Genomic DNA, 22,642 nt, shown 5'->3' on the forward strand with positions numbered 1-22,642 from the left:
TAACAAAAACACAGCCGGCTGCCAAAGAAAAGGAGTTCCTGTAAGGACTGAAACAATAAATCTCCTCCGTGCTGAACTCCCAGAGGGAGTATGCTGTGTTTCCTCCTGTTCTTTATCAAAGTCCCCAAAATAAGCAGGAATGGGCAGTGACTAGGCACAGGCTCTACACACCTTTTTCCATGGAGTAATTAAGGCCCGCCTCAGAGCGAGGGAGCACTCCCTGCCCAGCTGTGTGCGAGGGCGCTGCCCACACCGCCACCACCAAGCATGAACCTCCTGAGGACCGCCTGCCTTCTCCTAGCTGCGCTCTGCGTCTGCACCCTGGGACGTAAGTTTTTGGCTGTTTTCAGCTCAGCAGGCTGTTTTGTGAGCCAAAGCTTTTCTTTCATTAGATGGGTGTTCTCTTCTTTCTTTTTTTTTTTTTTTTTGAGGTGTAGTCATTGAAAGACTGCATGCTGGAGGAGGAGAAGGTCCGAGCTAGGACCTTCTAGTTGAGCTGTGTTCTAGGAAAAACTTCCTTGCCATTGTGCTTTTTGCTGTAGCCCTCTTTCTGGACATTGTGAAGCTCCTCTATCTGAGACGAGTTAAAAGAGCTGTATTTACAAAGCTTTTCTGTTCTATGTGTGTGTGTGTTTTTTTTTGTTGTTGTTGTTTTTTTTTGTTTTTTTTTATTCATTGAACTAAAGCATCTGTTGGAGAGAGAGGGCTTTAAGGGGAAAACTGAAACGTCTGTCAGGTTTTGTGAGCATTTGGAAATCAGACCTGTCCTGATGGATGTCCCTGGCTCTGTGCCAGCAGTAAGTTTGGCTGGGGGTGTCTCTGAGAAACAAGCTTGGGTTTGCCCCAAAAAGATAGGGGGACTTAAGGCATTTATCAAGTGCCAGATCATGAGGGATGCAAGCCTGGGGGCAATGTTGCTTACTGAGTGCGGTATCTTTTTTTAAGTGATTCTGAGATTCACAGATGTAATCAAGCTTCACTGTGTTCACATGGTCATTGAACTGCTGTTTTCATTATTCATCGGCCTGGGAGATCCTGCTTTTAAAGGGGAATTAGCTAGAAAATCCTGAGAGGGTGAGAAAATCTGTAATAAGGACCAGAATCTATCATCACCTTTGTCAAAAGATGCATTTGAAGTCAAATCTGCTTTTTATCTGCACTTTAATTTGCTGGTCCTCTGGTGTGCACACTCAGAACCAGAGCTTCCATAAATGCCTATGGATTGCCTGTAAATGATTTTATGAGTCAGAAGTAAAAATAAATAAGTAAAATACCAGGTTAAGTGATCAATTAATGAACCTTTGCTTAGATTATGTGGTAAAATCTGGACACATCTTTTGTGATGTAGTTTATGTGAGCCTGGGCTCACAACTTTTTGAAAAGAAATATCAATACAGGAGATTAAAAATAACGTTGTGCCAGAGAAAGAACTGCTTTTAAAACTATGTTAAGTAAGTACGAGCCACAAAAGTCTGTGTTGAGGTACTATTTATTCCCTGTCTGCTACTCCTAGTAAAAATAGCCTTCCTGTCATTGTTGAACCTCTAATTTCACAACTTCTGAAAAGCGAAGTGGAGTTGGATCAAAAGGAGCATATTTAACACAGAAGCCCATAGAGCTTATCAGAAGGCAGCATGCGGGGTGGGAGGAATTCTGTCGGTTTTCCACTACCCTTCCTTTAAAAAGGGTTTTCCCCTCCTCTGCGTGATGTGAATGGGGCAGAACTGATGACAGAGAATAAGCGAATTGCACATAGGATACGTTTGCTCTGAACAATTTTGGCTCTGTAGAAGTATTTTTGAAAACGCTTTATCGAAAGGTAAACATGGTAGTGAAATTCTGTTGGCAAATTTACGTTAGGAAATGAAGAATAGTTGCTTGTATTATGTGTCTCTGTCTACGTTGCCCAAGTAAAAGAGCATCATCGGGTCAAGCTCCTGTCTTTCTGTGCCGTCTCTAAAAATGAGTAATTAAAAGCAGGTTACCTGGACTTTTCCCACGCATCACCTGTTAAAGCAGGAGCAGTTTTACTGTCTGATAAATGAGGCTGGACCAAAGTCTTCGGATTTCCACTATTTGTGATCGTTGCAGTGTTCTGTATGTCTGGGCTGTAACAACAGGCTCTGATCCTCTGAAGACCACAAGGAGGCTGATATCAGCCTCCTGCGTGTTCAGGCTCTCTGTTTTGAACACTGGAGACAGCAGCAAGGCATTTCTCTGGTTGCTTGGAAACACCTTTAGTATTTTAATATTAAGCTCAGTAAAATATAGAGAAGGTCAAATCACACCCCAGTGTTTTAATACTCCCTCTGCCAGGTTTTGGGGTACTTTGTCTCTGTCTTCAAAGTTTCCCAAGACAAGTAATAATGTGGGTTTGCAGCCTTATCATGTAATGCACACAAACTGCCTGACCCTGCTTTTTTTTTTTTCTTTTCAAAGCATGCAGAGGGGTGTTTCTAGTAGTAGTACTACTGCTCTGGTAGTTTTCTAGCTTGTCTTGGGATCTTGCATCCTCAGAGTCCCTACTTTTTGGTGGGATCTGCCCTCTGCCAGCAAGTTACCGGAGGCCAGTACAGACCAGTATGTACTGGAGACCAGCCTCCAGTATATGTGGAGGCTGATGACCTCCTGACAACCTGCCTCAGCTCTCCAGGCTTTTCTCCACCCTTTTAGAGCTAAATGATGTGCTGAGTGTAGGAGTTCCCTCGTGCTCATCTCAGGGCTCTCAGTTCCAGCATATTGCCCTCTGTTCTTCACTACGAAATAAAACCAGGGTTCTTTTCACTTTTTTGGGAGCAAGACTTGGCATTGAGAGCCTGGTCCAAATGCCATGATTTGGAGCTGCTCCATTACAGCATGGAGCAACCTGAAGTGAGGCACTTCCCAACCCCTTCCTCATTAGGGGCTTGCTGTAGCACCTGGGCCATCATCCCAGCCCTACAACACTGTGGTTTATGATAGCCTGAGGGAATGTTTCACCAAAGCAGGGTTCCTGTAGTGATCATATACATTTGCAATCACCCTAACTCTGCTATTGTCAATGTTAACTAGAGGAGATGGATAGTCTTTCCCTTTCCTGCCTCCCGTGCTCTCAGCTTACAAGTCTTCAAGTCCTTTAAAGAAATAAATTTTAAAATTAAGCACTAACTTAACCTTTCTGAGCAGTTAAAACTTGCTTGTGGTCTCCCCTCACTCTGGGTTATTATTCATGGCTGTGCTCTGGGAGACACCAGCAATGCACAGGCTCTCGTAGTTGGATCGCTCTCATCTCTGAAAATTTGGGAAACGTCAATAGGGTTTAGATAACCACCTGCCTTTTTGTGCTTTTAGCTTGCTTGAACCCAAACTCTGAATGTCTTGAGAGTTTTCCTGTTGTGAAAAAAAAAAAAAACACTTTTGGATGTTCCCACCACTCCTAGCAGTTTGCAAGCCCAGCTTTCTCAGAAATCAAATTGTGGTGCTGGAGCTTATTGTAGCCTTTAATCGAGTTTTTGTTCCAGTACAGACTTTTTCTCCTCCCTTCAATCCCTCCTTTTTCCCCCCCCCCTCCTCCCTGCTGCCACATCTATTTCATTTCTTTGGGCTGTCTCATGGTGGGCCAATTTTGCCTAATGGGTTTTAAAGGTGTATTTGCTACTGGACAAAAGAAAACCATTTATTTTAGCCCCACACCCAAATGCAACTTTACTGCATTTACTGAGGTTAGGAGCAGATGGCTTAATACCTGCTTGATAAGGAGATGATGATTTGCAGCCAAAATAAATAGAAACTGAATTTGAAGGGCATGTTGCCTGCAGCTCCAGACCTAAGGATGCATAATGCCATATAACAGCACCAACAAATGGTCGTCTCATCTGAAAACTTACCAGCCTATTTTTTTTTAATTTATCTTTTTATTTCATCTGGTTTAAAACCAAAATTTCTTATTAATCTTCAGTCTTTTACAAGTTAGGATAAAAGATCCACTGAGGCTTATATTGTGTTTTGTTTTCCTAAACAGGAAAGGACCTTGATTACGGTGTCCAGTCACTTCTGTATCTGTCTGATCTGTGTGAAAAACCTGCAACAATACACATGAAAATAATCTTTAAGAAACTTTCAACCTGAGGAAGAGAGCAATTTTAACTGGTACCCTTTGGTAGCCAAGCTAACACACCAGGCCAAAGGTGAGTCCCCAAAATCACGTGGGGACAGCATCATCATTTGTATTGCTCATGATGGGGGCTCTGTCTGGTACAGGTGAAAATCCTGGTCTATTTATCAACAGAGAATTTTTACAACAACTCTTAATCTCTTTTTCTAGTGGCACTACGTGCACCTGGGTGTTAGCTGTGCCTTGTAGATAGCACCGTGTCTCAGGTTGCTGAAACCACAGAGCTGGTGGCACGTGGTCGTGCATCATATTTATCTGCTGCAACCTTTCTGCCTCGTCTTGTCTCTCTAATGAAATTAAACGTTTTGCCAGGATAGGAGCACTACGCCAGCCTTGCTCTCTGAAGACTTCTCCGAGATATATGATCATTTCAAAAAGCACATCCAGCCCGTCTTAATGCCTTGAGTGCTCAGGGTCGTACTTGGTTTGAGGAATGTCAGTGTAATCAAAACTTTAGGGTTAAATTAATTAAATCCCTGATTATATTAATGAGATGCTTGTGCTTCCTGCAGATTTCTTCTTTCATAATCCTTAGCAGGAGATTAATATCATATTTGGGCTTGACAGGCTTGGTGACTGAAGCAACAACTGATAAGAAAAGCAAAAGGTTTGGATTTTAGTTAGTCTGAGGAAAACAGTGCCAGCATGTTTACTAACCTTTCTGGTCAAGAATTTGCATTATTTTCCTCTATAAACACACTACTTTTTGTTGAGGCATGTATTCATTGCATGATAATTATTTGCAGTGACCAGGGTAATTTTTTTTACTAGTTTTCCCACTTCTTCACAATCTCAACATCGAGCCTAGGCTTTTATTTGAAATACAGCATTGATAACCTTCTAAATGTTAATATGCAAGCTGTTGTTTATCCCAGTGTGAGGACACTCTGAAGTCATCTTTCTTTGATAGATGAATTACCCGTCCTCATCTCAGCATGGATTATATATCACACCAATATAGGTGAGGTAAATATCAGTGTGAACTCATTCAAAGGCTGTGGAAGCAAAAACACCACCAAGCATTGCGAGATGAAATGGGGAACAAGTCGGGGATTGCTCTGACAAAGTGAAAAATTCAAGCGTTTTCACCCCAGATTCTAAGCTGTGTCACATCTGGGAACGAGCAGTGGCTTTGGGCAGGATTCATGATTGATCTTCCACTGTTATTCAGGGTCCCCAGCAGCCAAAATACTGCCCTAGATGCTCTGAAACTCCTACCCAGCCATCCAAAACTCATCTCACCTTGACATCTACAGACAGTCATAAAGGCAGAAGTCTGTGGCACGACGAAGGAAACAGTTGGGGCCAGCATACAACTTGGTAAAATTTACTCATTTATGCACCTGACTGTTGAAATTTCTTTCTGGAAGATGCTTAATTCTTTCAGTTATGGAGCTTTTTGGGCATTCTGCAGAATTAAACTCTGCCTTGCCAAAAACCACACAGGTTTTGGAAGTGATAGATGTCTGGCTGTAAGGCTGCTACAGTAGAGCAGCTTCAGGTTCACTTTAGGAAGCTTTTTCTTACTTGAGCAAGTACTTACAGTCTATGAAGGTCTTTGCTGTGGTGCAGAAGGCAGCAATGTATTTACCAGACTGCGGGCTTCACTTGGAACAAGTGACCAGTGTAGTTTTCAGCACATAACAAGAGGAGGAACTCATTGAAGATGAATGCCAAATAACCCTACCCATGAGATGTGCCGATGACAGAGAGGGAAATGCACAGCACAGGTACTAGAGGTGAGAGCTGCCCAGTGCAGGACTGTTTTTCTTTGTTCTCAGCCCATTTTATCTGCTCTGGTTCCAGTGGCTCCAGAGGAACCCATCATTTCCCTTGCATGCTGCTCCCAGTGCGAATGGAGTCGTGTGGCTGGTGCATCCCGGTGCTGCTGGACTTGTGAACTAGTGTACAGTTTGTCTTACAGCAACGCTTCCTTGTAGTGCGCTGCATCCTCCCTAGCTGCTTTCACCTTGCCTTTCCGTGAACTGGCAGAAAGCATCATTTTCAAGGGCAAATCCTGGAAAATGAGGATTGGTTATTTACGGAAGCCAAAGGAGAAGACCAGAAGGATCTGAGTAGGAAGCGCACAATGATTTGCAATAATCATAATCTTCAGAGGGAACTAAATTGCACTATTTGCCCATAAAAGTGCAAGAGACACCTGCAGATGTTCAACACCATGAGGTGATCAGCTCCCGGCTCTCTGTGACTTCCCAGTGCATTGACTGGGACCCAGAGTTTGGACAAGCCTGAGCACCCCAAATAAGCTGTACCAGGAAGCTGGTTGTAGGTGTGGGTGCTGGTGGGGCTGCCGGTGCAGTTCCTGATGCTCTTTGATAGCATAAGTCCTTGGTGTTGAGCCCTGCCTCAGGTGTTCTCCTACTAATAACTTAATTTCTGAGGTCCTGCTTTGGAAACTAAAGCACGTGAGAAAAACAACTGGGTTTCATATCCAGATTGTATCAGATTAAATGCCCGTGTTATTTTGGATTTCTATCAGTCAGCTTTGTGAGGTGCTTGCAGATGAAGGGCTCTTCCTCATCTGTGTGTGCACCAGTTACAGAAACCAGATCTTTCCGAAGCACATCTTTCATCCTTCCCTGTGATGTGACTCCTGTGAGACCGTACTGCCATCCCCATTTTGGGCTTTCCTTTTGGGGTATTTCATACATCTGGTACCGCCCAGCCTGCCTGCTGGGCGTTGTGGTAAAGGTGAGGGAGGGCTCAGCTGAGCGTGGAGTTACATTAGCGACTGAAGCAACTCACCAGTTTCCACAGGGGCTTTCTGACAGGAATGGGTTTTTGATGCTCCGGATGTTTTTGGACCTTTGTCAGGACCGGGTGCGGCTGGAGCGAGTGCATGGGCTGGGCCCGGATGTGCTAAAAATGAGTCCGTGGCAGCAGAGGCATTTTCAGTTCCTGAATTACACCATTAGTCACGCTGCTGGGGATGAGCTGGGATCTTAGCACAGGGCTAAGAAACCACGGAGCCATGGCTTTTCCGATGGCCGCACCACCGGCACATCACAAAGGAGAGCTGCCCGTTGACCTGGGCTCAGCTTCCCCTCGTGCTCTTTGACATCTGCTCTGCCCAAGCACGCTCTGTTCTGGAAAACAAAAATAGGTTTGCAGATGGCATGGTAAGGAAAAAGCACCGTGAGCATTGCCCAGAGGACAACATCACTTGCTCTCCGCTCTCTGGGCGGGGGTGGCTCGCACCGACGCTCCTGCTCTCTCCTTTTATCCATTTTCCTTCTCTCCTCAGCAGTGCACAACATGCAAAAAGCTCTTTCTTATATAAAACTGCGCCCATTAAAGACGTTTTCAAATTGATTTGGCATGACTAACGCAAGGGGGGTGGCAGCTGGGTTTTCATCCTGTAACACAACCCCTAGGAACTCCTACCTTTTATCTCGCACACGGACAGGCAAGCGTATCACCATCAAAGGGTGACAATCTGGTGGTTTAAATAGCTTTAAAGAGTTTAATTAAAACCTACTAAATAGGTTTAACAGGTTTAAATAGAGGCACAGAGCTTGGAGCCTTTGTCCAAGGCAGGCTGGGGTGCCGGTGATCACGCTGAGCACAGTTATTACTTTATGGAGTGCAAACAACATGCTCATCCCTCGTTAGCACACAATAATGAAGACATCCACCAGGTTTCTTTGCAGGAGCAGAAAGCGCCATGAGGAAAACTGCAGTTAGGTGGGCTTGGCTGGGAGCCTGCAGTTCTTCTGAGCTTATGGAAGAAGCGATGAGATGAAACTGGAGCGGAGTTTGGTGGCCGCATGTTTGGGGAGGTAAAGCTGGGTGTGTTTGGATTACAGGTGCTAGGTGAAACACGGGGGCACTCAGTCAGACCCCTGCCACCACGGCGTAGCCATAGCTTGGTGCTGGGTCGTGCTTGGTGCCTCATTCGGGGGAGCGGAGGAGCACCGGGGCAGCGCCGGCACCAAAGTTTCGTTTCCTGCCTTCGTCCTGTTCCCGGTGGGAGAAATTGTGGCGGCTCCCTCCCTTTCCTTCCTCTCCTGTGGTCTTGCTGCCAGCCGGCCATACCAGCCTGCAGCCCAGGGGTCAGCAGCAAGCCCGACTTGGGGCAGCGTTGTGTCAGGGCAGCATGAGGCTGTTCATCAGGGACACGGCTTTTCCTTCACCAGGTGCTGTTGTGGTGGGGATGGTTGTGTGCAGGTACCTTTACAAACACGTCCTGTGTCGTGTATTGCTTTAACACACCGAAGAAATAAAAAAAGCCGTGAAGGCTGTGCGTTTTTCTCAGGGCTTACTTCAATTTCACAAAATTTGCAAATGGTTTTGTTAAATTGAAGACCACCTTCGTCGCACACTGTTACCGGCTCTGGCCATCCCCTGGATTGCATCAGAACCGGAATTCCTACAAAGAAAATAGCTGACGTGGTCATAGGGGAAAGATGTGAGGTATGAGTCATGAAGAGCTGTGTATATGAAAAGGGAATTAGCTATACCAAATGAATTACTTTTAAAAAACAGGTTTGCATTTTCTGTGTTTTTAATATTTGTTTTTAATTCTCGAATGTTTAAGTTACAGGTTTTCTTAATCTTGGTCTTAATGGTACTGAATAGGAATGATTGAATTGATGTCTTCAAACCATACTGTTAAAATTGCCCCTAAATCTCTTCCAAGGGAAGGTTTTGTGTTATGGAAGCACCTATGTTTCTGCTAAAATCTCTGCTTGCTGTTTTCTTTTAGTTAGCATAGTATGGCCTAGCCATTTATAGAAAACCCACAACTAACCCATGGCCACAATTCAGCGCTGTTGTTTGATTTGGGGGAAGTTTTGTGTCCTAATTTCAATCTTAACTTCTTAACTTCAATCTTACTTCTGATAAATTTGGAAGTACTGCAGGGAGGACTCTTCTTAGGATTTATCCAAACAGAGCAGGTAAAATTCTCTGTTCATAAACCCGTGCCCGACCTGAACCTGCAATTTTCCTGGCAATGCATTTCTCTTGGTACTGGGTAGCTCTTATTTGTGCCATTTGAGTGGGGGTTGGACTGCATCTAGTGGAGTTAAAATAATTTCCAGAAACGGTGAGGGAGGACTGAAATAACAGCAGTTACTGGAAATGAATCCCTTTCCTTGCACTGTCCTCGGTTACAGCTTTCTGCAGTGTTTTCAGAGGCTTGACTCTGCACTGAACACGTGCTCCAAACAAAGCCAAATACTGAGGAAGCTGTAAATGCAAACCGTGAGGCTTGCATCCACGTTCTTGCTGTCTGTTCAGGAAGATCCACAGATGCAGCTGAAATCTTGAAGTGCAGATCTCCCCGTTTCTTGCAGAACTCCTTTAATGATAGCACATGGTGCCACTGTGTGATGCAGCTTGTAGGGCTCTAGGACAGAATTGATTGGAAAATGGGGACACTTTTGGTGTATCTTGGCAGAACACTACCCTGAAATGTGCAGGAAGATGTGCTCAGGATTCCTAAAAACCACTTGCAGTACTCGGTCTGAACCCCTGGACATTCCTGAGGAGGAAAGCCCCAAACGGTGTAGCTGCTGAACCAGATAGAAGGCCCGTGTTGAAGGCCTTGTGGTAAACCAAGAATTAAAGCCTAAGTTTGACCCCCAAATTAATACATTTAGGTGCACTTGAGTCTGTTTGGAGGGGTTGAGCAGTACCCAAAACTTGTTTTGGCTGTGGTGTTTGTGCAATGGATGGTTGGCAGAAGATGAGCTACTCGTTTGGGCAAAGCACTTTTTTTTCTTTGGAGGATGACACAAAAAAAATTCATTACAGAAGAAGAAAGAAATTTATCTCAAGATTTAGGGTAGAAGGCAGCGAAGGAGGAAAGAGAAATGGGTAGGAGTGGAAAGAGAAATAAGAAGTGCAAGAACCACGCCAGGCCCGGGGAAATACCAGGTAAAAGAATGAAGAGATGAGGATTATTGTTTGCTTTCTGGAAAAGTCTTTTTTTTATTTTTATTTTTTATTTTTTTTTATTATTTCTAGCCTCCTGGTGACTTTTGTGGTCCTCTGTAACACCCCCACCTCCAGGCATTCATGCTCTTCTCAGCATGCTCCCCGAGGTGCACCGAGTGCTTCAGCTGTGGCCTCGCCAGGGCTCATCTGCATGGAGGGGGTTCAATAGCAACATCTCCTCCTGCCTGCCTACTGCAAGGTCAAGCTAAAAAATGTTTAAAAGTTAAAAGTCAAGTTAAAGAGGGGCCATTTCACTGTTTCTGTGCTTATAGCTTCTTTTCCAGTAAAAATCATTTATTTTCAAAATCAGATACTGATACCGAAGTGGCCAGCATTCGTTAATTCCTATAATAAATAAAATCAAGATGTATATTGAGCAATCCATCTATCTCTAAAGATGTTTACACTTTTTTTTTGGCATTCACTTCTGTATTAGCTGTTGTATGTGGTGTTTTAAACTCACTCAGTGCTCTGTGCTAGTCTGTAACACACAAACAGAGCTGCTGGTGTAGTATCATGCAGTCCTTTCTGCCTTTTTTTTTTTTTTTTTTCCTGTCTTGATTGCAGCAGTAGCAGGCACCTAATTAACACAAGGTCAAAACCCTCTTATCTCAGTCTTCCCGGTGTAAAGTTTAAAATAATGAGATAGAGGGAGGGAAGAGATGGTGAGAGCTCCAGGCTTGGAGATTGAAGCCTACATCAAAAACTTGCAGATTTAGGACAACTGTGGCTGTCGGTCAGTTCTGGCTGAACTCAGGGATTCCAGTGGAATTTTTAAAGAAAGAAACTTCATTTAGTGTTTTAGTTGGATGGTTCTTAAATCATGCCTGAAGATCAGATACAATTGAATTTACTATTGTTTTAATTTTAGTACAAATGAACCATTTAAATCCGAGCCAGGGAAGACAATAAAGGCACATCCTGTGAACCTGAAAGGAAGAGAAAAAATAATTTAGTTTCTCTTTTCTCATTTTGGCCTCATGGCCAGGGGTCAAATGCTTATCTGCTCTTCTTCATTCATTTGTATCTTCCCCTGCTCCCCTTATTGTCTCCCTGTCTCTGGGCCTTCCTGCCCAGACCTCTCATCTTCTTCCCATCCTGTTATCTTTCTTGCCCTTCTGACTTCTCACTCTATCTACTTTTAGACATGTTTTTCCTTTTCTTTGCGGATCTCCCACCTGGCAGCACCACCAGCACCCTCCTTCATTCAGCCCAGTGTCGTGCCTTAGCACCTCCCGGCTCCAGGCGTGTTCTCCAGGCACAGGGATGCTGCACCCCAGCTCATCCACGCTATTTTGGCCGAAAAAATAGGTTTAAGTGAAGGAACCATTGCCAAATAGATTTTGCGTTCTCCCACAGCAGAGTGGCTCTCTCATATCAGAGGAATCACTGCATCGAAATTTGCCCAAAACAGCGCAGTTGTAGCTTTGGTTGGTTGTCCTTCATCTTACACAGCAGTCAATCTGACACGAACAGAAAAACAAATCTTTTTTTTCCTCTTTTTTTCATCAGCCTATAGTAGGTCAGAGTTTTGTTCTCAATCTCTTTTCATCTCCTTCTTCTGTGCCCCCCCCATCCCTCTTTAGTCACAACTTAACATTGCAAATAAGAGCATAATAAGCCACCAGCTGTATCGCTGCTTTTAATCAACCAATTCTCCCAAAATCTTGGCTAGTTTTAAGCATTTTTGCATGTTGCTTTCAACTTGTTTTTAAAGTGTACTTAATTATCCATCATTTTAAGGCAACAATTAATTCATAAAACTCCACTTTATTCTACTCTGCTAATCCAATTTATCTTAGTTTATCTCTAGACTGGGATAAAATCAGCAACTTGTGATTCATAACAAAACTGCGACTTAATTTATCACTTTTATTTTTTATTTTTTTTAGTTTTGAGGAAATCCCAGCCCATCAACGTGGTTATTAACTGGAACGTCTTTAAAGGATGAATAATGAACGTATTACAATGGGCTTTCTGCAAAGTTTTGCCGGCTTAGGGCGCGAGCTAATTGGGCAAGCGGTGCGTTTAGCTGGTGTTAGACATCGTGGTTGCTGGGAGATGTTACAACAAACCCTATGAAATGTAGGCACTGTGGAAAAAACATTCTGTTTTCGTGCTGTGGCCTTGTGGCACGGGGAATTACACGAGCTGAGCTTTGTCACCGGATCTTATGAGAACGGAAAAATGTTCAATGTTTAGGGAGGCTCCCCAAGCAAGGCTGCTTGGGGAAGCCCATGAAGGGACAAAGATGTGCCCTGGCACATCTCTCTCTCTCTCTCTCTCTCTCTCTCTTTATATATATATATATATATATATATTTATTTTTTTCTGCACAGCCAGGAGGTCTAGAAATTGTTTTGCTTTTGTTATGATGATTTTTTTGTCTGTTTTGTAATACTGGAGATTTTCATCTGTTAACTTGACCTAGGATTTTTCAAAGTGCCATCATTTATTGCAATAATAAAATCCCTGGAGCTGGAGCACTGCCCGGAGGGTAATGTAGAAAATCAGTCGTTGCTCAGCCTGGTGCTTCCTGAACCATGTTCTGTGAATTCTCCTCTTACCCTCACATACAGGGATTGCTTTGATGCTGAAGACCCCTCCTGAAGTGTTGTCATTAGCCAGGGAACTACTAATGACATTTAATTGCTTACAGCAGCAGTTCTCCTGCTCTAGGACAAGAGACTGGGTGCTCACGCCAGCAACTAGTTATTTTTGTTAACCCTCCACCCTGAAGGCTCAGAGCAACCGTGGTGGTACTCAAGGAGAAGAGGAGATCAAAACCCTTCAGTTGCTCCAGTGTTCTCCACACCACTCTTAAGAGATGCTAACACTTGTTAAAAAAGCAACCTGTGGCCCAAGGAGGGAGGCCGTAGTAGATGCTTCATATTGGAGCAGCGAGGGCAAAGCCAAGAGCCTGAGGATACAGCTTGTAGAGGTTGCAAGCAGAGTTGTATGACTGGGTTGTTTCTGCTACCAAGCTTCTGGACTTGATTTCCAATGAGGTCCCATGCTGCTCTCTGCCTTGTACGCCTGTGTCATGCTAAATAGATCCAGATGATGACTAAACTAATGTTTCTTTTTTTTGTGTGTGTGTGTTTGTTTCAGAAACTGAAATTCCACAGGGTAACGTCGGTGTCAGTACTCCTGTAACAACATTAACCTCTGGTAAGAGTCCAAATTCTCTGTTATCTGGTATTCTGAAGGTCCCATTGCCTCTCTAGCTTTCATCTTTTCCAGCTGCTGGGACAAATCAGGCAGATTGTTTCCTCTGCGGTGATTGCAGAGCCGTGTATTTCCATGGGGCTCTTACATAAGCCTGTCGAGAAGAAAAAAGGATTGAGGAATCTTAGCGAGGAGGGGGTTAACTGGGGCTGGGGCAGGTTGTATTTCTTTTTTCTTTTTTTTTTTTTTTCACATAAAAAAGGCTTTAATTCTGTGAGCCTGTATGCTTAGGGAGTGGTTAAAACATGATCAGACATTAGCAAATGAGCTAAATATTCATAGTTCAAAAAGTTGCCAGAACAATTTGGGAAATAGCATCAGTTTGGGATATGGTACCGGGGAGTATTCAGTTTGATGGGTGTAGACTGAAGAGGACATGGACTTTAAGAGTAAAGAACTAGACAGTCTGTGTCTGTGTTGGGCCTCGGTTAAAAGATAATATATGTGCATAAAGCTGTCACTTCCAGAAAAAGTTATCGGTAACTTCTTGAAACTATTAATGTCAAGGTTGACGTTTTGGGGTGAGGCAGTGGAACCAGTGCCCTCAGTTTCAAAAGACTGACTCTCTTGCAATTATTTTTTTTAGCTAGGTCAACCATAAAGTCCTAAAGCTATGAATTAACAGAGAAAAAACTGGTTCAGAAGGTGAAGCCTGGCTTAACATCTTCAACTACCACATTAAATTCTCTTTACTCTGTAGTTATGAAAGTAAACTACTGACTACGTTGCATTCATGTGGGCCAAATACCAACTCTTTCATAAGTTCAGCTGTCAAAGATTGCTGTGTTGAAAGTGATGCACATGAGGAAGAAAAGTTGGAAATGGGACTACGTTTCTTGCTAACTAAACATGCAAAATAATCTGTTTTGGAGCTGAGAGTACTGATATAATCAAGATGAATATACTCAAAGTGCTAGTAATGGAAGTGAGTAAGGTGCAGCCAGAGGAATTGTGAATGTTCTGTTCATTACACGAATTAGTCCTGCTCAAATTGTGCTGTAGTTCTTTCATGTTTCTAAAACCCTGATGTTTGTGCCTGTTCTAAAAACATTTAATAAACGCCCAACGCCTCTCGGTGAATGAGCTCTTCAAACGTTTCACTGAAATTTCTCCTACAGCTTTTTGCCACAGAGGAGAAAGCAGTAATGCTATTTATGCCTCTGGGGAAAAGCATCAGAAGCCCACTGTGAGGGCACCTCTGTGTCCCTCCCACAGGGGTTGACTGGTGGGCACCGCTGCTGATTGTGTGGGCACGGGCCAAACCCTCCCTCTGACCCAAACCAAGTGTGCTCTGAGCCCTCCTGAAACACTCAGGGGCAAGAAAGGTCTCTGAGGGCCAGACCCCAAAGATAAATTGACTGCCTTTGTGAGAGTCGGCAGCTGGAGGTATGCGATGCTTATTTAAACGTGATAAATCAATAAAAATGCTTCTCTTGCAGTGTCAGAAGCTGTGTCAGAAGCTGTGTCCATGTCCTCTTCACAAGTGACATCACTGCAACCGTCAGTGTTAGCGAACACTGCAGCCAAAGCTACAACTACGTCTGTCACAACTGGTGAGTGACAATTACTTTGTGCTAATAGCTGAGGCTGTTCCAGAGGTCAATCAAGGGACTGAGCAGCAGTGCCTCATGGCCTGGGGACTGACTTACACGTAGTCCCTTCTTTGGTGAAGCCTTGAGAACCGTCAGGCTCCAGGAAGCTCCAAGCCTTGTCTCGTAATTGTGTTATCGCAGATTTATGTTCAGGGGGGGTTTCCCTTAGAGGGAAGGGGGATTTCCCTTAGAGGGAATGAAGACCCCATTGATCTTCAATTTAAAATCAGTATTTAAAGCTAGACTGCAGGCAAGGCAGGATGTGCGTTTTGTGTGTTTGTGCATGTGTGTGTATTTAAAAAAAAAAAAAAAAAAGGAACTATTTTGAATGTCCTTCCTTTCGTAGGCTCCATGCCTTCTTCAACTACAGCTAAACAAGTAACAACAGAAGGTACAACAGTGACAACAGTGCAGCAGACTACAGCACCAACCCTTGCAGCAAGAAATGAAGATGACAACACAACAAGCAGTAAGTGATGGTTTCACAGAGCCATTTCTGATTCGTCATACGCTACGTTTCTGTAAAAGTGTGGAGCAATAAAAAAAAGAGATCACAAACAAGTAGCTTGTGTAATGGGTTTGGATCTTTGGAGAAGTAGAGCTCTTCATCCTGCCCACGGATTGCATATCCTAATGAATCTTTCCCCAGAATCTTACATGCAGAATATTAGACCTTTAATTTGTAGTGGAGATTATATGAAACTATGACACAAGATTTAAATCTCCCTGTACTTGGCAGAGATGTGCTTGGAAGGGTTTGCAGTTTTATTTATTTTTATTTTTTTTATTTTTATTTTTTTTAAATGTTATTTCATCAAAAATAAATGATTCAATGTGATTGGTAGTGTCAGAACAGCCCCTCAGTTTTTTATTTTATATATGTGTATTCAGCGTTACAAATAAGTCTGCTCTGTATTATTATGAGTCATCATACTGAAAGCAGCGAGGTGTTACTAATTACCCTGCATCAATCTTCCCCATAAATCTTTAGAATAATGTGTGTGTTGAGCCAGTACATCACGTAGGGTTCTAGGGAAGGGGGGGAAAAAAGAAAAAGAAAAAAGAAAGAAATCCTCTGCATCCAGCAAGTAGCTGGAATAATTTAAGCAAATATAATAACATGCAAAAGGAGCTCAGTAAAAAATAAACTGAAATTGAATCTCCCTTTTTTGTCTGTGAACTACACTGTAAATGTTTGCTCAAGCCTTTTGCTGAACCAGAGCTCTGAAATACTCCATTTTTTGTATTTAATTGAATCAAGCTAAATTTAAAAATAATTGCAGAAAGTATTTAACTCAGCAGTCAGTGATACAGTGATGTTCTCCTAGCTGATGTTTAGAGCGGAGTGAAGCCTGTGACAACTGGTTAAACCTTTGCTTCTCTTCCTGGGGTTGCCTCCTGGTGCCACTCTGGCCCAGACACTGCTCTGAACCCCAAAAAAATCCCAAAGCAGGTCATATTGCAACCCTCCCCTGAATAGTGTAAGAAAGAAAAGGTTTTCCTGTGGGTGGAATAGGCCACCATGAAAATACACAGGTGTCTGGAGCACCAACACGTCTTCTCTGTTCCTCTCCTCTTCTCTTTCCAGCAGCTAGCCTTCAGTCTCTAGCATCTTGGATTGAATTGTTTTGAAAACTCCCCATGTAACCAAAATAATAATTAAAAAAACAAAACGAAACAAAAAAAACCTTGAAGCTTGCAACAAAAATAGTTAATGGACCTAAAAGCAAGGCCTACTTGATTCTAACTCCCCTTATGTAAACAGGAAAATTAAAGACACTGATTAAAGCACCTCCTCACAGCAGGACTGGGAAGTTGCTCTCCCTGGAAAGAGCAAGATTTTGCTGTGAAAAATTGGTAGAATGTAAAATTTGGCTGCTATCTCCTTTTTTGTTGTTGTTATTGTGGTGGTTTTTTTTCATTGTGTTATTATTTAGCAGTCAGCTTTCCCCCCCTCTTTTATTGGCCTCAGAGAACTGAGGCAGGAATTGATGGTGCCTCTAAGAAATTTCAAATCTTCCTTTTGCTGCACCTGGTTTCTAATGAAAACCAAGCATCTCTGGTGTTCTGTAATGCAGGCCATCACTTTATCTACTTCAATCCTGGCTAAAAGCTTCAGCAAATGATTGCATCCTCACAGCAGGGGTTTGACAGGGCTTCCTGTTCCTGCTGCAATTTCTGTGGCTGTCACCTTCCATTGCAGATTCGGAGAAATACCCCAGTGCTCCATAAACTGTGAAGTCACGCACAGGAGTTTGTCTTTTATTCTTTTTCTTAAGTCTTCAGTATTTTTTCCTCTGCAGGACATAAATACAATCTCCCCTCTTTCTTTCCGTGCTCTCTTACCCTGTGTATTATATAGGAAGCCAACAATTAGACTTGCCTCCTTAGTTTTCTAGTACGAGGGGTCAAATCCAACAGTTCCCATTTAGTCAAAAGAGTGACCTCACTTGTGCAGTCCAGGCTCAAACCAGGAATTTTAAGTGGTGTCACGCTACATCAAGTCACACCTGCATGCAGGATTTCACGTCCTGGGACACTGGCTCTGTCGAAGAGAATATGAAATGAAAGGCAACGCAGGATTGTGTTCTTCCTTCCCTGGCCGTGGAGCAAGTGTCGTGGGCAAGGTCAGCACTCAAGTTATTAAATTACGAAGTCAGAGTGGGTTTTTGGCTGTTGTGTTTCTGATTTATCTCGTGCCACTCTCCTGGAGGATGATACATCACACTGCAATGAAATAGGAAACATTAAAAAGAGAGAAAAGGAATGAATGGAAGGAAGACTCTTTCTCTTCGTCATATCAAGCTGCTGGTAATTGAGAGGGAAGCTTTACGAGGAGGGATAAGCCAACAACATGTTGCTTGGCTGTCCTCAGGTCCCCGCTGCATGCTGCAGGTGCTCTCTGTATTTCTAAGACATGTGGCGTAGTTGGCTGTGGGGATGTGATGGTCAGAGGGGGGAAGGTTTCCTTTGGAATTCGTGCTCTGCAATTTTTCAACACTTCCATTAATGCAGTCGCCAATGCAAGCGGTTTCTCAGGCTGCTGATTTCAGGCAGAGACTTGCATGTGAGTTTATATTCAAGACGTGAGCTCTAGGGGAAGGTTTGGCTTTCCCACATTTAGCAATGTGGGTTGTAATGTGGTCAGTGTGCCCTGTAGAGGTGTATCCTGGGCTCGCTGACTGGCTGAGTGGTGCTTGTACACCCGTGCAGATGGCTGCACTCTCTGTGCTGCCCGCCTGCTGCTTGTTGGAAGCATCACACGATGCCAAAGCTTGTTAGGCAGCAGCCTGCTGCAAGGAAGATTTAGAGCACTGTTGGGAGATGCTGAAATGCTTGTGGATTATATAGAGGTTAAGCAGAAAATCCTGCGAAGATCAAGTGAGGATGCGCGTCAAATATCAGTTGGTTAGAGAAAAGGAAGGGCTCTGGGAGGACAAAAGCAGGGCAGTAGCTGAGGCTCAGGCAGCAGCTCTGCAGAGCAGCTCCAACCTGTTTGGATAAGCCCTGGTGTTGCTTATCCCTTTGACCACTGCATGTTAGGCACCGTCATTTATCTCATCACAGCACCCGAGGGGAGAGTGGTGTCACCTCTGGGGAGCTCTGCCACGCCGCTGGACAGCCACGTTATGATCTTTACCCTTTTATTTTTACTTTACCCTTTTATCCATCATCAGCTGATGGCAGCAAACACGCTACCAGGTGATGTGAGTGCTTTCCCTTGTGCCGAAGCACAATGGGTCGCTGCAGGGACCTGCCTGCCTCCCTCAGCTCTTCCTCATGCACGATGAGCTTTGCATGGCTGGCAGAGCGTGTTCGTGTACCCGCCTCCCTGCATGGGAAGGATCGCTGCTATTCTAGGTTGCTAGAGGTTCATTCATCACTTCTTCAATGAGAATGCGGAAACGATTCAGGCTGGTAGATCTTTGCTTTACACCGTGGTCAAAAATGGTGTACAAGTTGTGTTTTTCACTCATTTCTGCTGCTGGTTAGACTTACATATTGAAGGTGCACAGCGCTGAGGTTTCTGAAGGGAGCTGACAGAGAAATTATGCCTCTCCTCACTAGAATGCCAGCAAAACTTTTAGATATTTAAGCTTGTTCTGCATGAAATTCATTAGTTTCCTTCCCTTCCCAATTCCCATATTTGCACTGAACCCCCAGGCTCCTGTGGCTTCAGCTCACTCTTCCTCAGCACGTTGATCTTTGAAGCCTGCCTCTCCAAGCTATTGCACTTGCTGAACAAGAGGGGAAGGGAAGGGGTGAGTTAAAGGTGTATGGTGCTAGGAAAGGGAGCTTTGGGTGTTGGTTTTGTTTTCCCTGAGTAAAGGGCTCTCTGGGAATGCCTAGTTCTGGTCCTGCTGTGTGCCATCCAGGCTCACCCTGGACTGTGAGTCTCATGACACAGATGGCCTCTATCCTCACAGAATTTCTAGGTTGGAAGAGACCTCAAGATCATCGAGTCCAACCTCTGACCTAACACTAACAGTCCCCACTAAACCATATCCCTAAGCTCCACATCTAAACGTCTTTTAAAGACTTCCAGGGATGGGCTTCCTCTGTTGACTCTGCAAGAGCAGCAATAAGGCTCTTCAATTTTTCATATGTTCATTCTCGTGGCTATGTTATTTCCCAGACCTTAACAACACAGGATGAAGTAATTAACTCTGCACTTAATTGCAATACCTAAAACTTGCCCAAATATCCCATTATGTGACTGTTGCAGCTAAAGCTTTATTTATTTATTTTGTTATTAACTATTTTTTTTTTAATGAAGGTAAGAGAGAGAGGGCAGTAAGCCATCTTCTGCTCATGTTGCCATTGCCATGACTGCCCTGGGCTCCCTGGCCAGTGCTCTCAGCTGTCTTCTGGCACAGGCTGTGTTGGACGTGAAGGATGTGCTTTAAAGATGCCCCAGCTGTGCCAGTAGTAACAACCCCATAGGGATTGCTTGCTGTTTGAATGCGTTGTGCTTTCTGACCTGAGATCTGTGATGGAGAGTGCATTTGTCTGCAGAATGGCCGGGGATCTAAGGCAGCACTTCTCCTGCTGTACCTTACCCAAATGTTTGTCTCGTTTCCAGCTGCTCAAGTGAATGGAACGCAAGCGACACAAAACGAGAGTGTGGGTGCTCCGTCTACTAAGAGATGGCCTTTGCCTCCAACAACCTCTCCACAAAAAAACGCTTCTTCTGAAACCTCAAGTAAGTCTTGAAAATATACACTCCGTTTTCCTATGCAACGTGTTCAAAAGATCTTGAATCTCTCCTTCATTTGTTGTTCGTTGTCCCAGAATGAGGGCCACCTCCTTATTCATGCAGGGTACAAAGTGTTCGTGCCATCCAACTATGAAGTTCTGATAAGTGATGAGCGAACTTCAAAAGATTCCGTTAGAAAACTCGATGTCATTACAGGAGGATATAAATTAAGCTAATAGAAATCTTTATATATGCTGGATGTGGTCATTGTGTAGCACTGACTGCCAGAGGAGGTCACCAAGATAAATTCTCTGGCTGCAAAGCAAAGGAGAAAACAGCTATAATTTTTACAATTGTTAATAAATCTAGAGGGCAAGCTAAGGCATATCACCAATTAAATGGCATTGTTCAAAGTACAACGTGGTCACACGCAAGGTCAGAAAGATATCAATCCTTCCCAATGCCTGGCTAGCTATAATGTTTTTCAGGGTGTGTTTTGGTGTATTTAACCACTAAGCAACTCTGTGGCAAACGTAGATGCTGGGTTGTGAGAGTGATCATTTATTATGTGTCTACCAGGCTTAATTTTACCCGGATTTTGAAGAATTGCTTACTTAGGTCTTCTTAAAGTTCCCTGAGCTTTCACTCAATACTATGTAAGCCTAATAGGGACACTGACTTTGTTTGCATTTCCCTATTAATATTAATGTTTAACATTTCTAGAGGAATAAGACTCTTTACAGCACCCTGGATTATGTTTGTAGGAGATAACTGTGAGTGCTCAATAATGGTTTTTTTTGTGGTACAACAGCACAGTGAACGGGATTCTTCTTATGGAGGGTGGGACTGGATATAAAAGTGTAGTAATATCATATCCTCAGTACACACTGAAATGCTTAAAAGCATGCAGAAAGACATAATAATAAGCATTTTAGGGAAGTTGGGATTTTCTCATTTTTAAGTCATGGCCACTGATCTAGAGAGGAATCTCTCATTATTTTAATAAGCTTACGCCCCATAATGCACACACTGTGAGCTGTAGTTACTTGACTGTCCTGTCACATTTTGTGTCTTTTGGCAGACACGTGGACAGTGAGGAAGCCTTACCATTGGCACCCTGCAATAAACCAAGAAATTGCAATGCTTTTAGAGAGAGGTTCTCACAGGGAAATTCTCCAGGTTAAAATGAAATCATAACACATACACGGCCGTGGATCCTATGCATTGAATTACCCGTTACATTAGTTGTGCAATTACACTTTCTGCTTAAACCTTGCCCTGAAAGGTTTACATTTTTCCTTGGGTCTGTTTGTGAAAGTCATCGTCTTACTCAGCTCGCTCTGCTGGAAAGCCAATAAATCTTCTTTAGCTCAGGGACTACCCAAGGTGCCAGGGCTGTAATTGCCTGGCTGAGGAAGAAAGGGCCCATCTGTCCTGGGGGATTCAGCCTCGGTCCTTGGCATAGCCGCTGCTTCGAGTTCCCATAAAACTGCCCTGTCAAAATCATTTCCTCCCTCACCAGGGCTTCATCCTTGCACCTTCCCTGCCTCCTTGCAGGACCAGCTCCTTGCTGCTTTCTTCCAGCTTAAATACACAAAAAAAAATCCCATTACTCACCCTGCTGAGTTAGGTAGCTCATCCCTAATGGGTGCACCCTTACGACACCCTTACTCCCTGATCCACGTGCAATTGCTCAGGGCTGAGGAAAGCCACAGGCTGCACCCTAGTTACTTTTGAGCCATCAAAAGCCTGAAGCCAGTTGTTTCAGGCTGTACTGAGACTAGAAGAAACGCAGACTCTTGCTGCCATTGGACTCCTTCTTTGCAACACGGAAATTTCATCTTCCATGGGGGCCTCCCGTAGGGTCTGGATGCCTTTTGTTCGCCAGAGCAGAGGCTGGTACACGCGGTGTGGCTCATGCTGCAGCCCACAGGGGATCACAGAGCTAAAAAGCTGAAGGCACCCAAGCCACAGCTTCTGTGTGGGAAGACAAATTAATGTGAAATTCATCCAGAACAGAACGTTTCTGTTTGGTGTGCTGAACCAAAATAATTCAGATGGCTAATCTCAATCCAAAACAATATGGGAAATGGTCTCAAAACTAAGCATAAAAAAAAAAAAAAAAGCCATTTTTTTTGTGAAAAACTCTTGCTGCAGGAAAAGAGGGGAAAAAAAGAAAAAAAGAAAAGAAACATTTTGAAGAGAAATTTGCAATCAGCCATATCAAAAGATCAGGGTGTGGGAGGAGTGCCACAGAGAGCTGGAGAGCAACTGAAAGGAGTGCGGGGGGGAGCCTGGGAAGGAGCTTGGAGAAACATCAGAGAGCAGCAGCGCTGTGTTGGGGAGGCTCGCAGCCAGCAGCTGCAGAGGAGGGGCTGCGTGGTGCTCACCCAGGCTAGCGGAGGGAATTGGGGCTGTTTTTAGCAAAGAGAGCAACCGGCATGCGTGCCACTGACACGTACACGTCTTCAACTTTGGCTGTCATGTATAATACGCCTCCTGCTCCACCTC

General features: G+C 43.9%; 1 protein-coding gene across 2 annotated transcripts in view; it reads left to right on the forward strand.

Annotated features, from left to right (window-relative positions):
• Positions 1-219: 219 nt before the first annotated feature.
• Positions 220-22,642, forward strand: part of EMCN (endomucin) — a 43,202-nt gene continuing 20,779 nt past the window's right edge. For both annotated transcript variants that reach the window (XM_084285923.1, XM_084285924.1), the window contains exons 1-5: positions 220-328; positions 13,226-13,285; positions 14,782-14,895; positions 15,281-15,403; positions 20,018-20,137. In XM_084285923.1, coding sequence (XP_084142049.1) covers positions 268-328; positions 13,226-13,285; positions 14,782-14,895; positions 15,281-15,403; positions 20,018-20,137 — 478 coding nt within the window. In that variant the 5' untranslated portion in view covers positions 220-267. The remainder of the gene's footprint in view (positions 329-13,225; positions 13,286-14,781; positions 14,896-15,280; positions 15,404-20,017; positions 20,138-22,642) is intronic.

Source organism: Netta rufina (genome assembly GCF_964035555.1).
Source record: "Netta rufina genome assembly, chromosome: 4".
Taxonomy (NCBI): domain Eukaryota; kingdom Metazoa; phylum Chordata; class Aves; order Anseriformes; family Anatidae; genus Netta; species Netta rufina.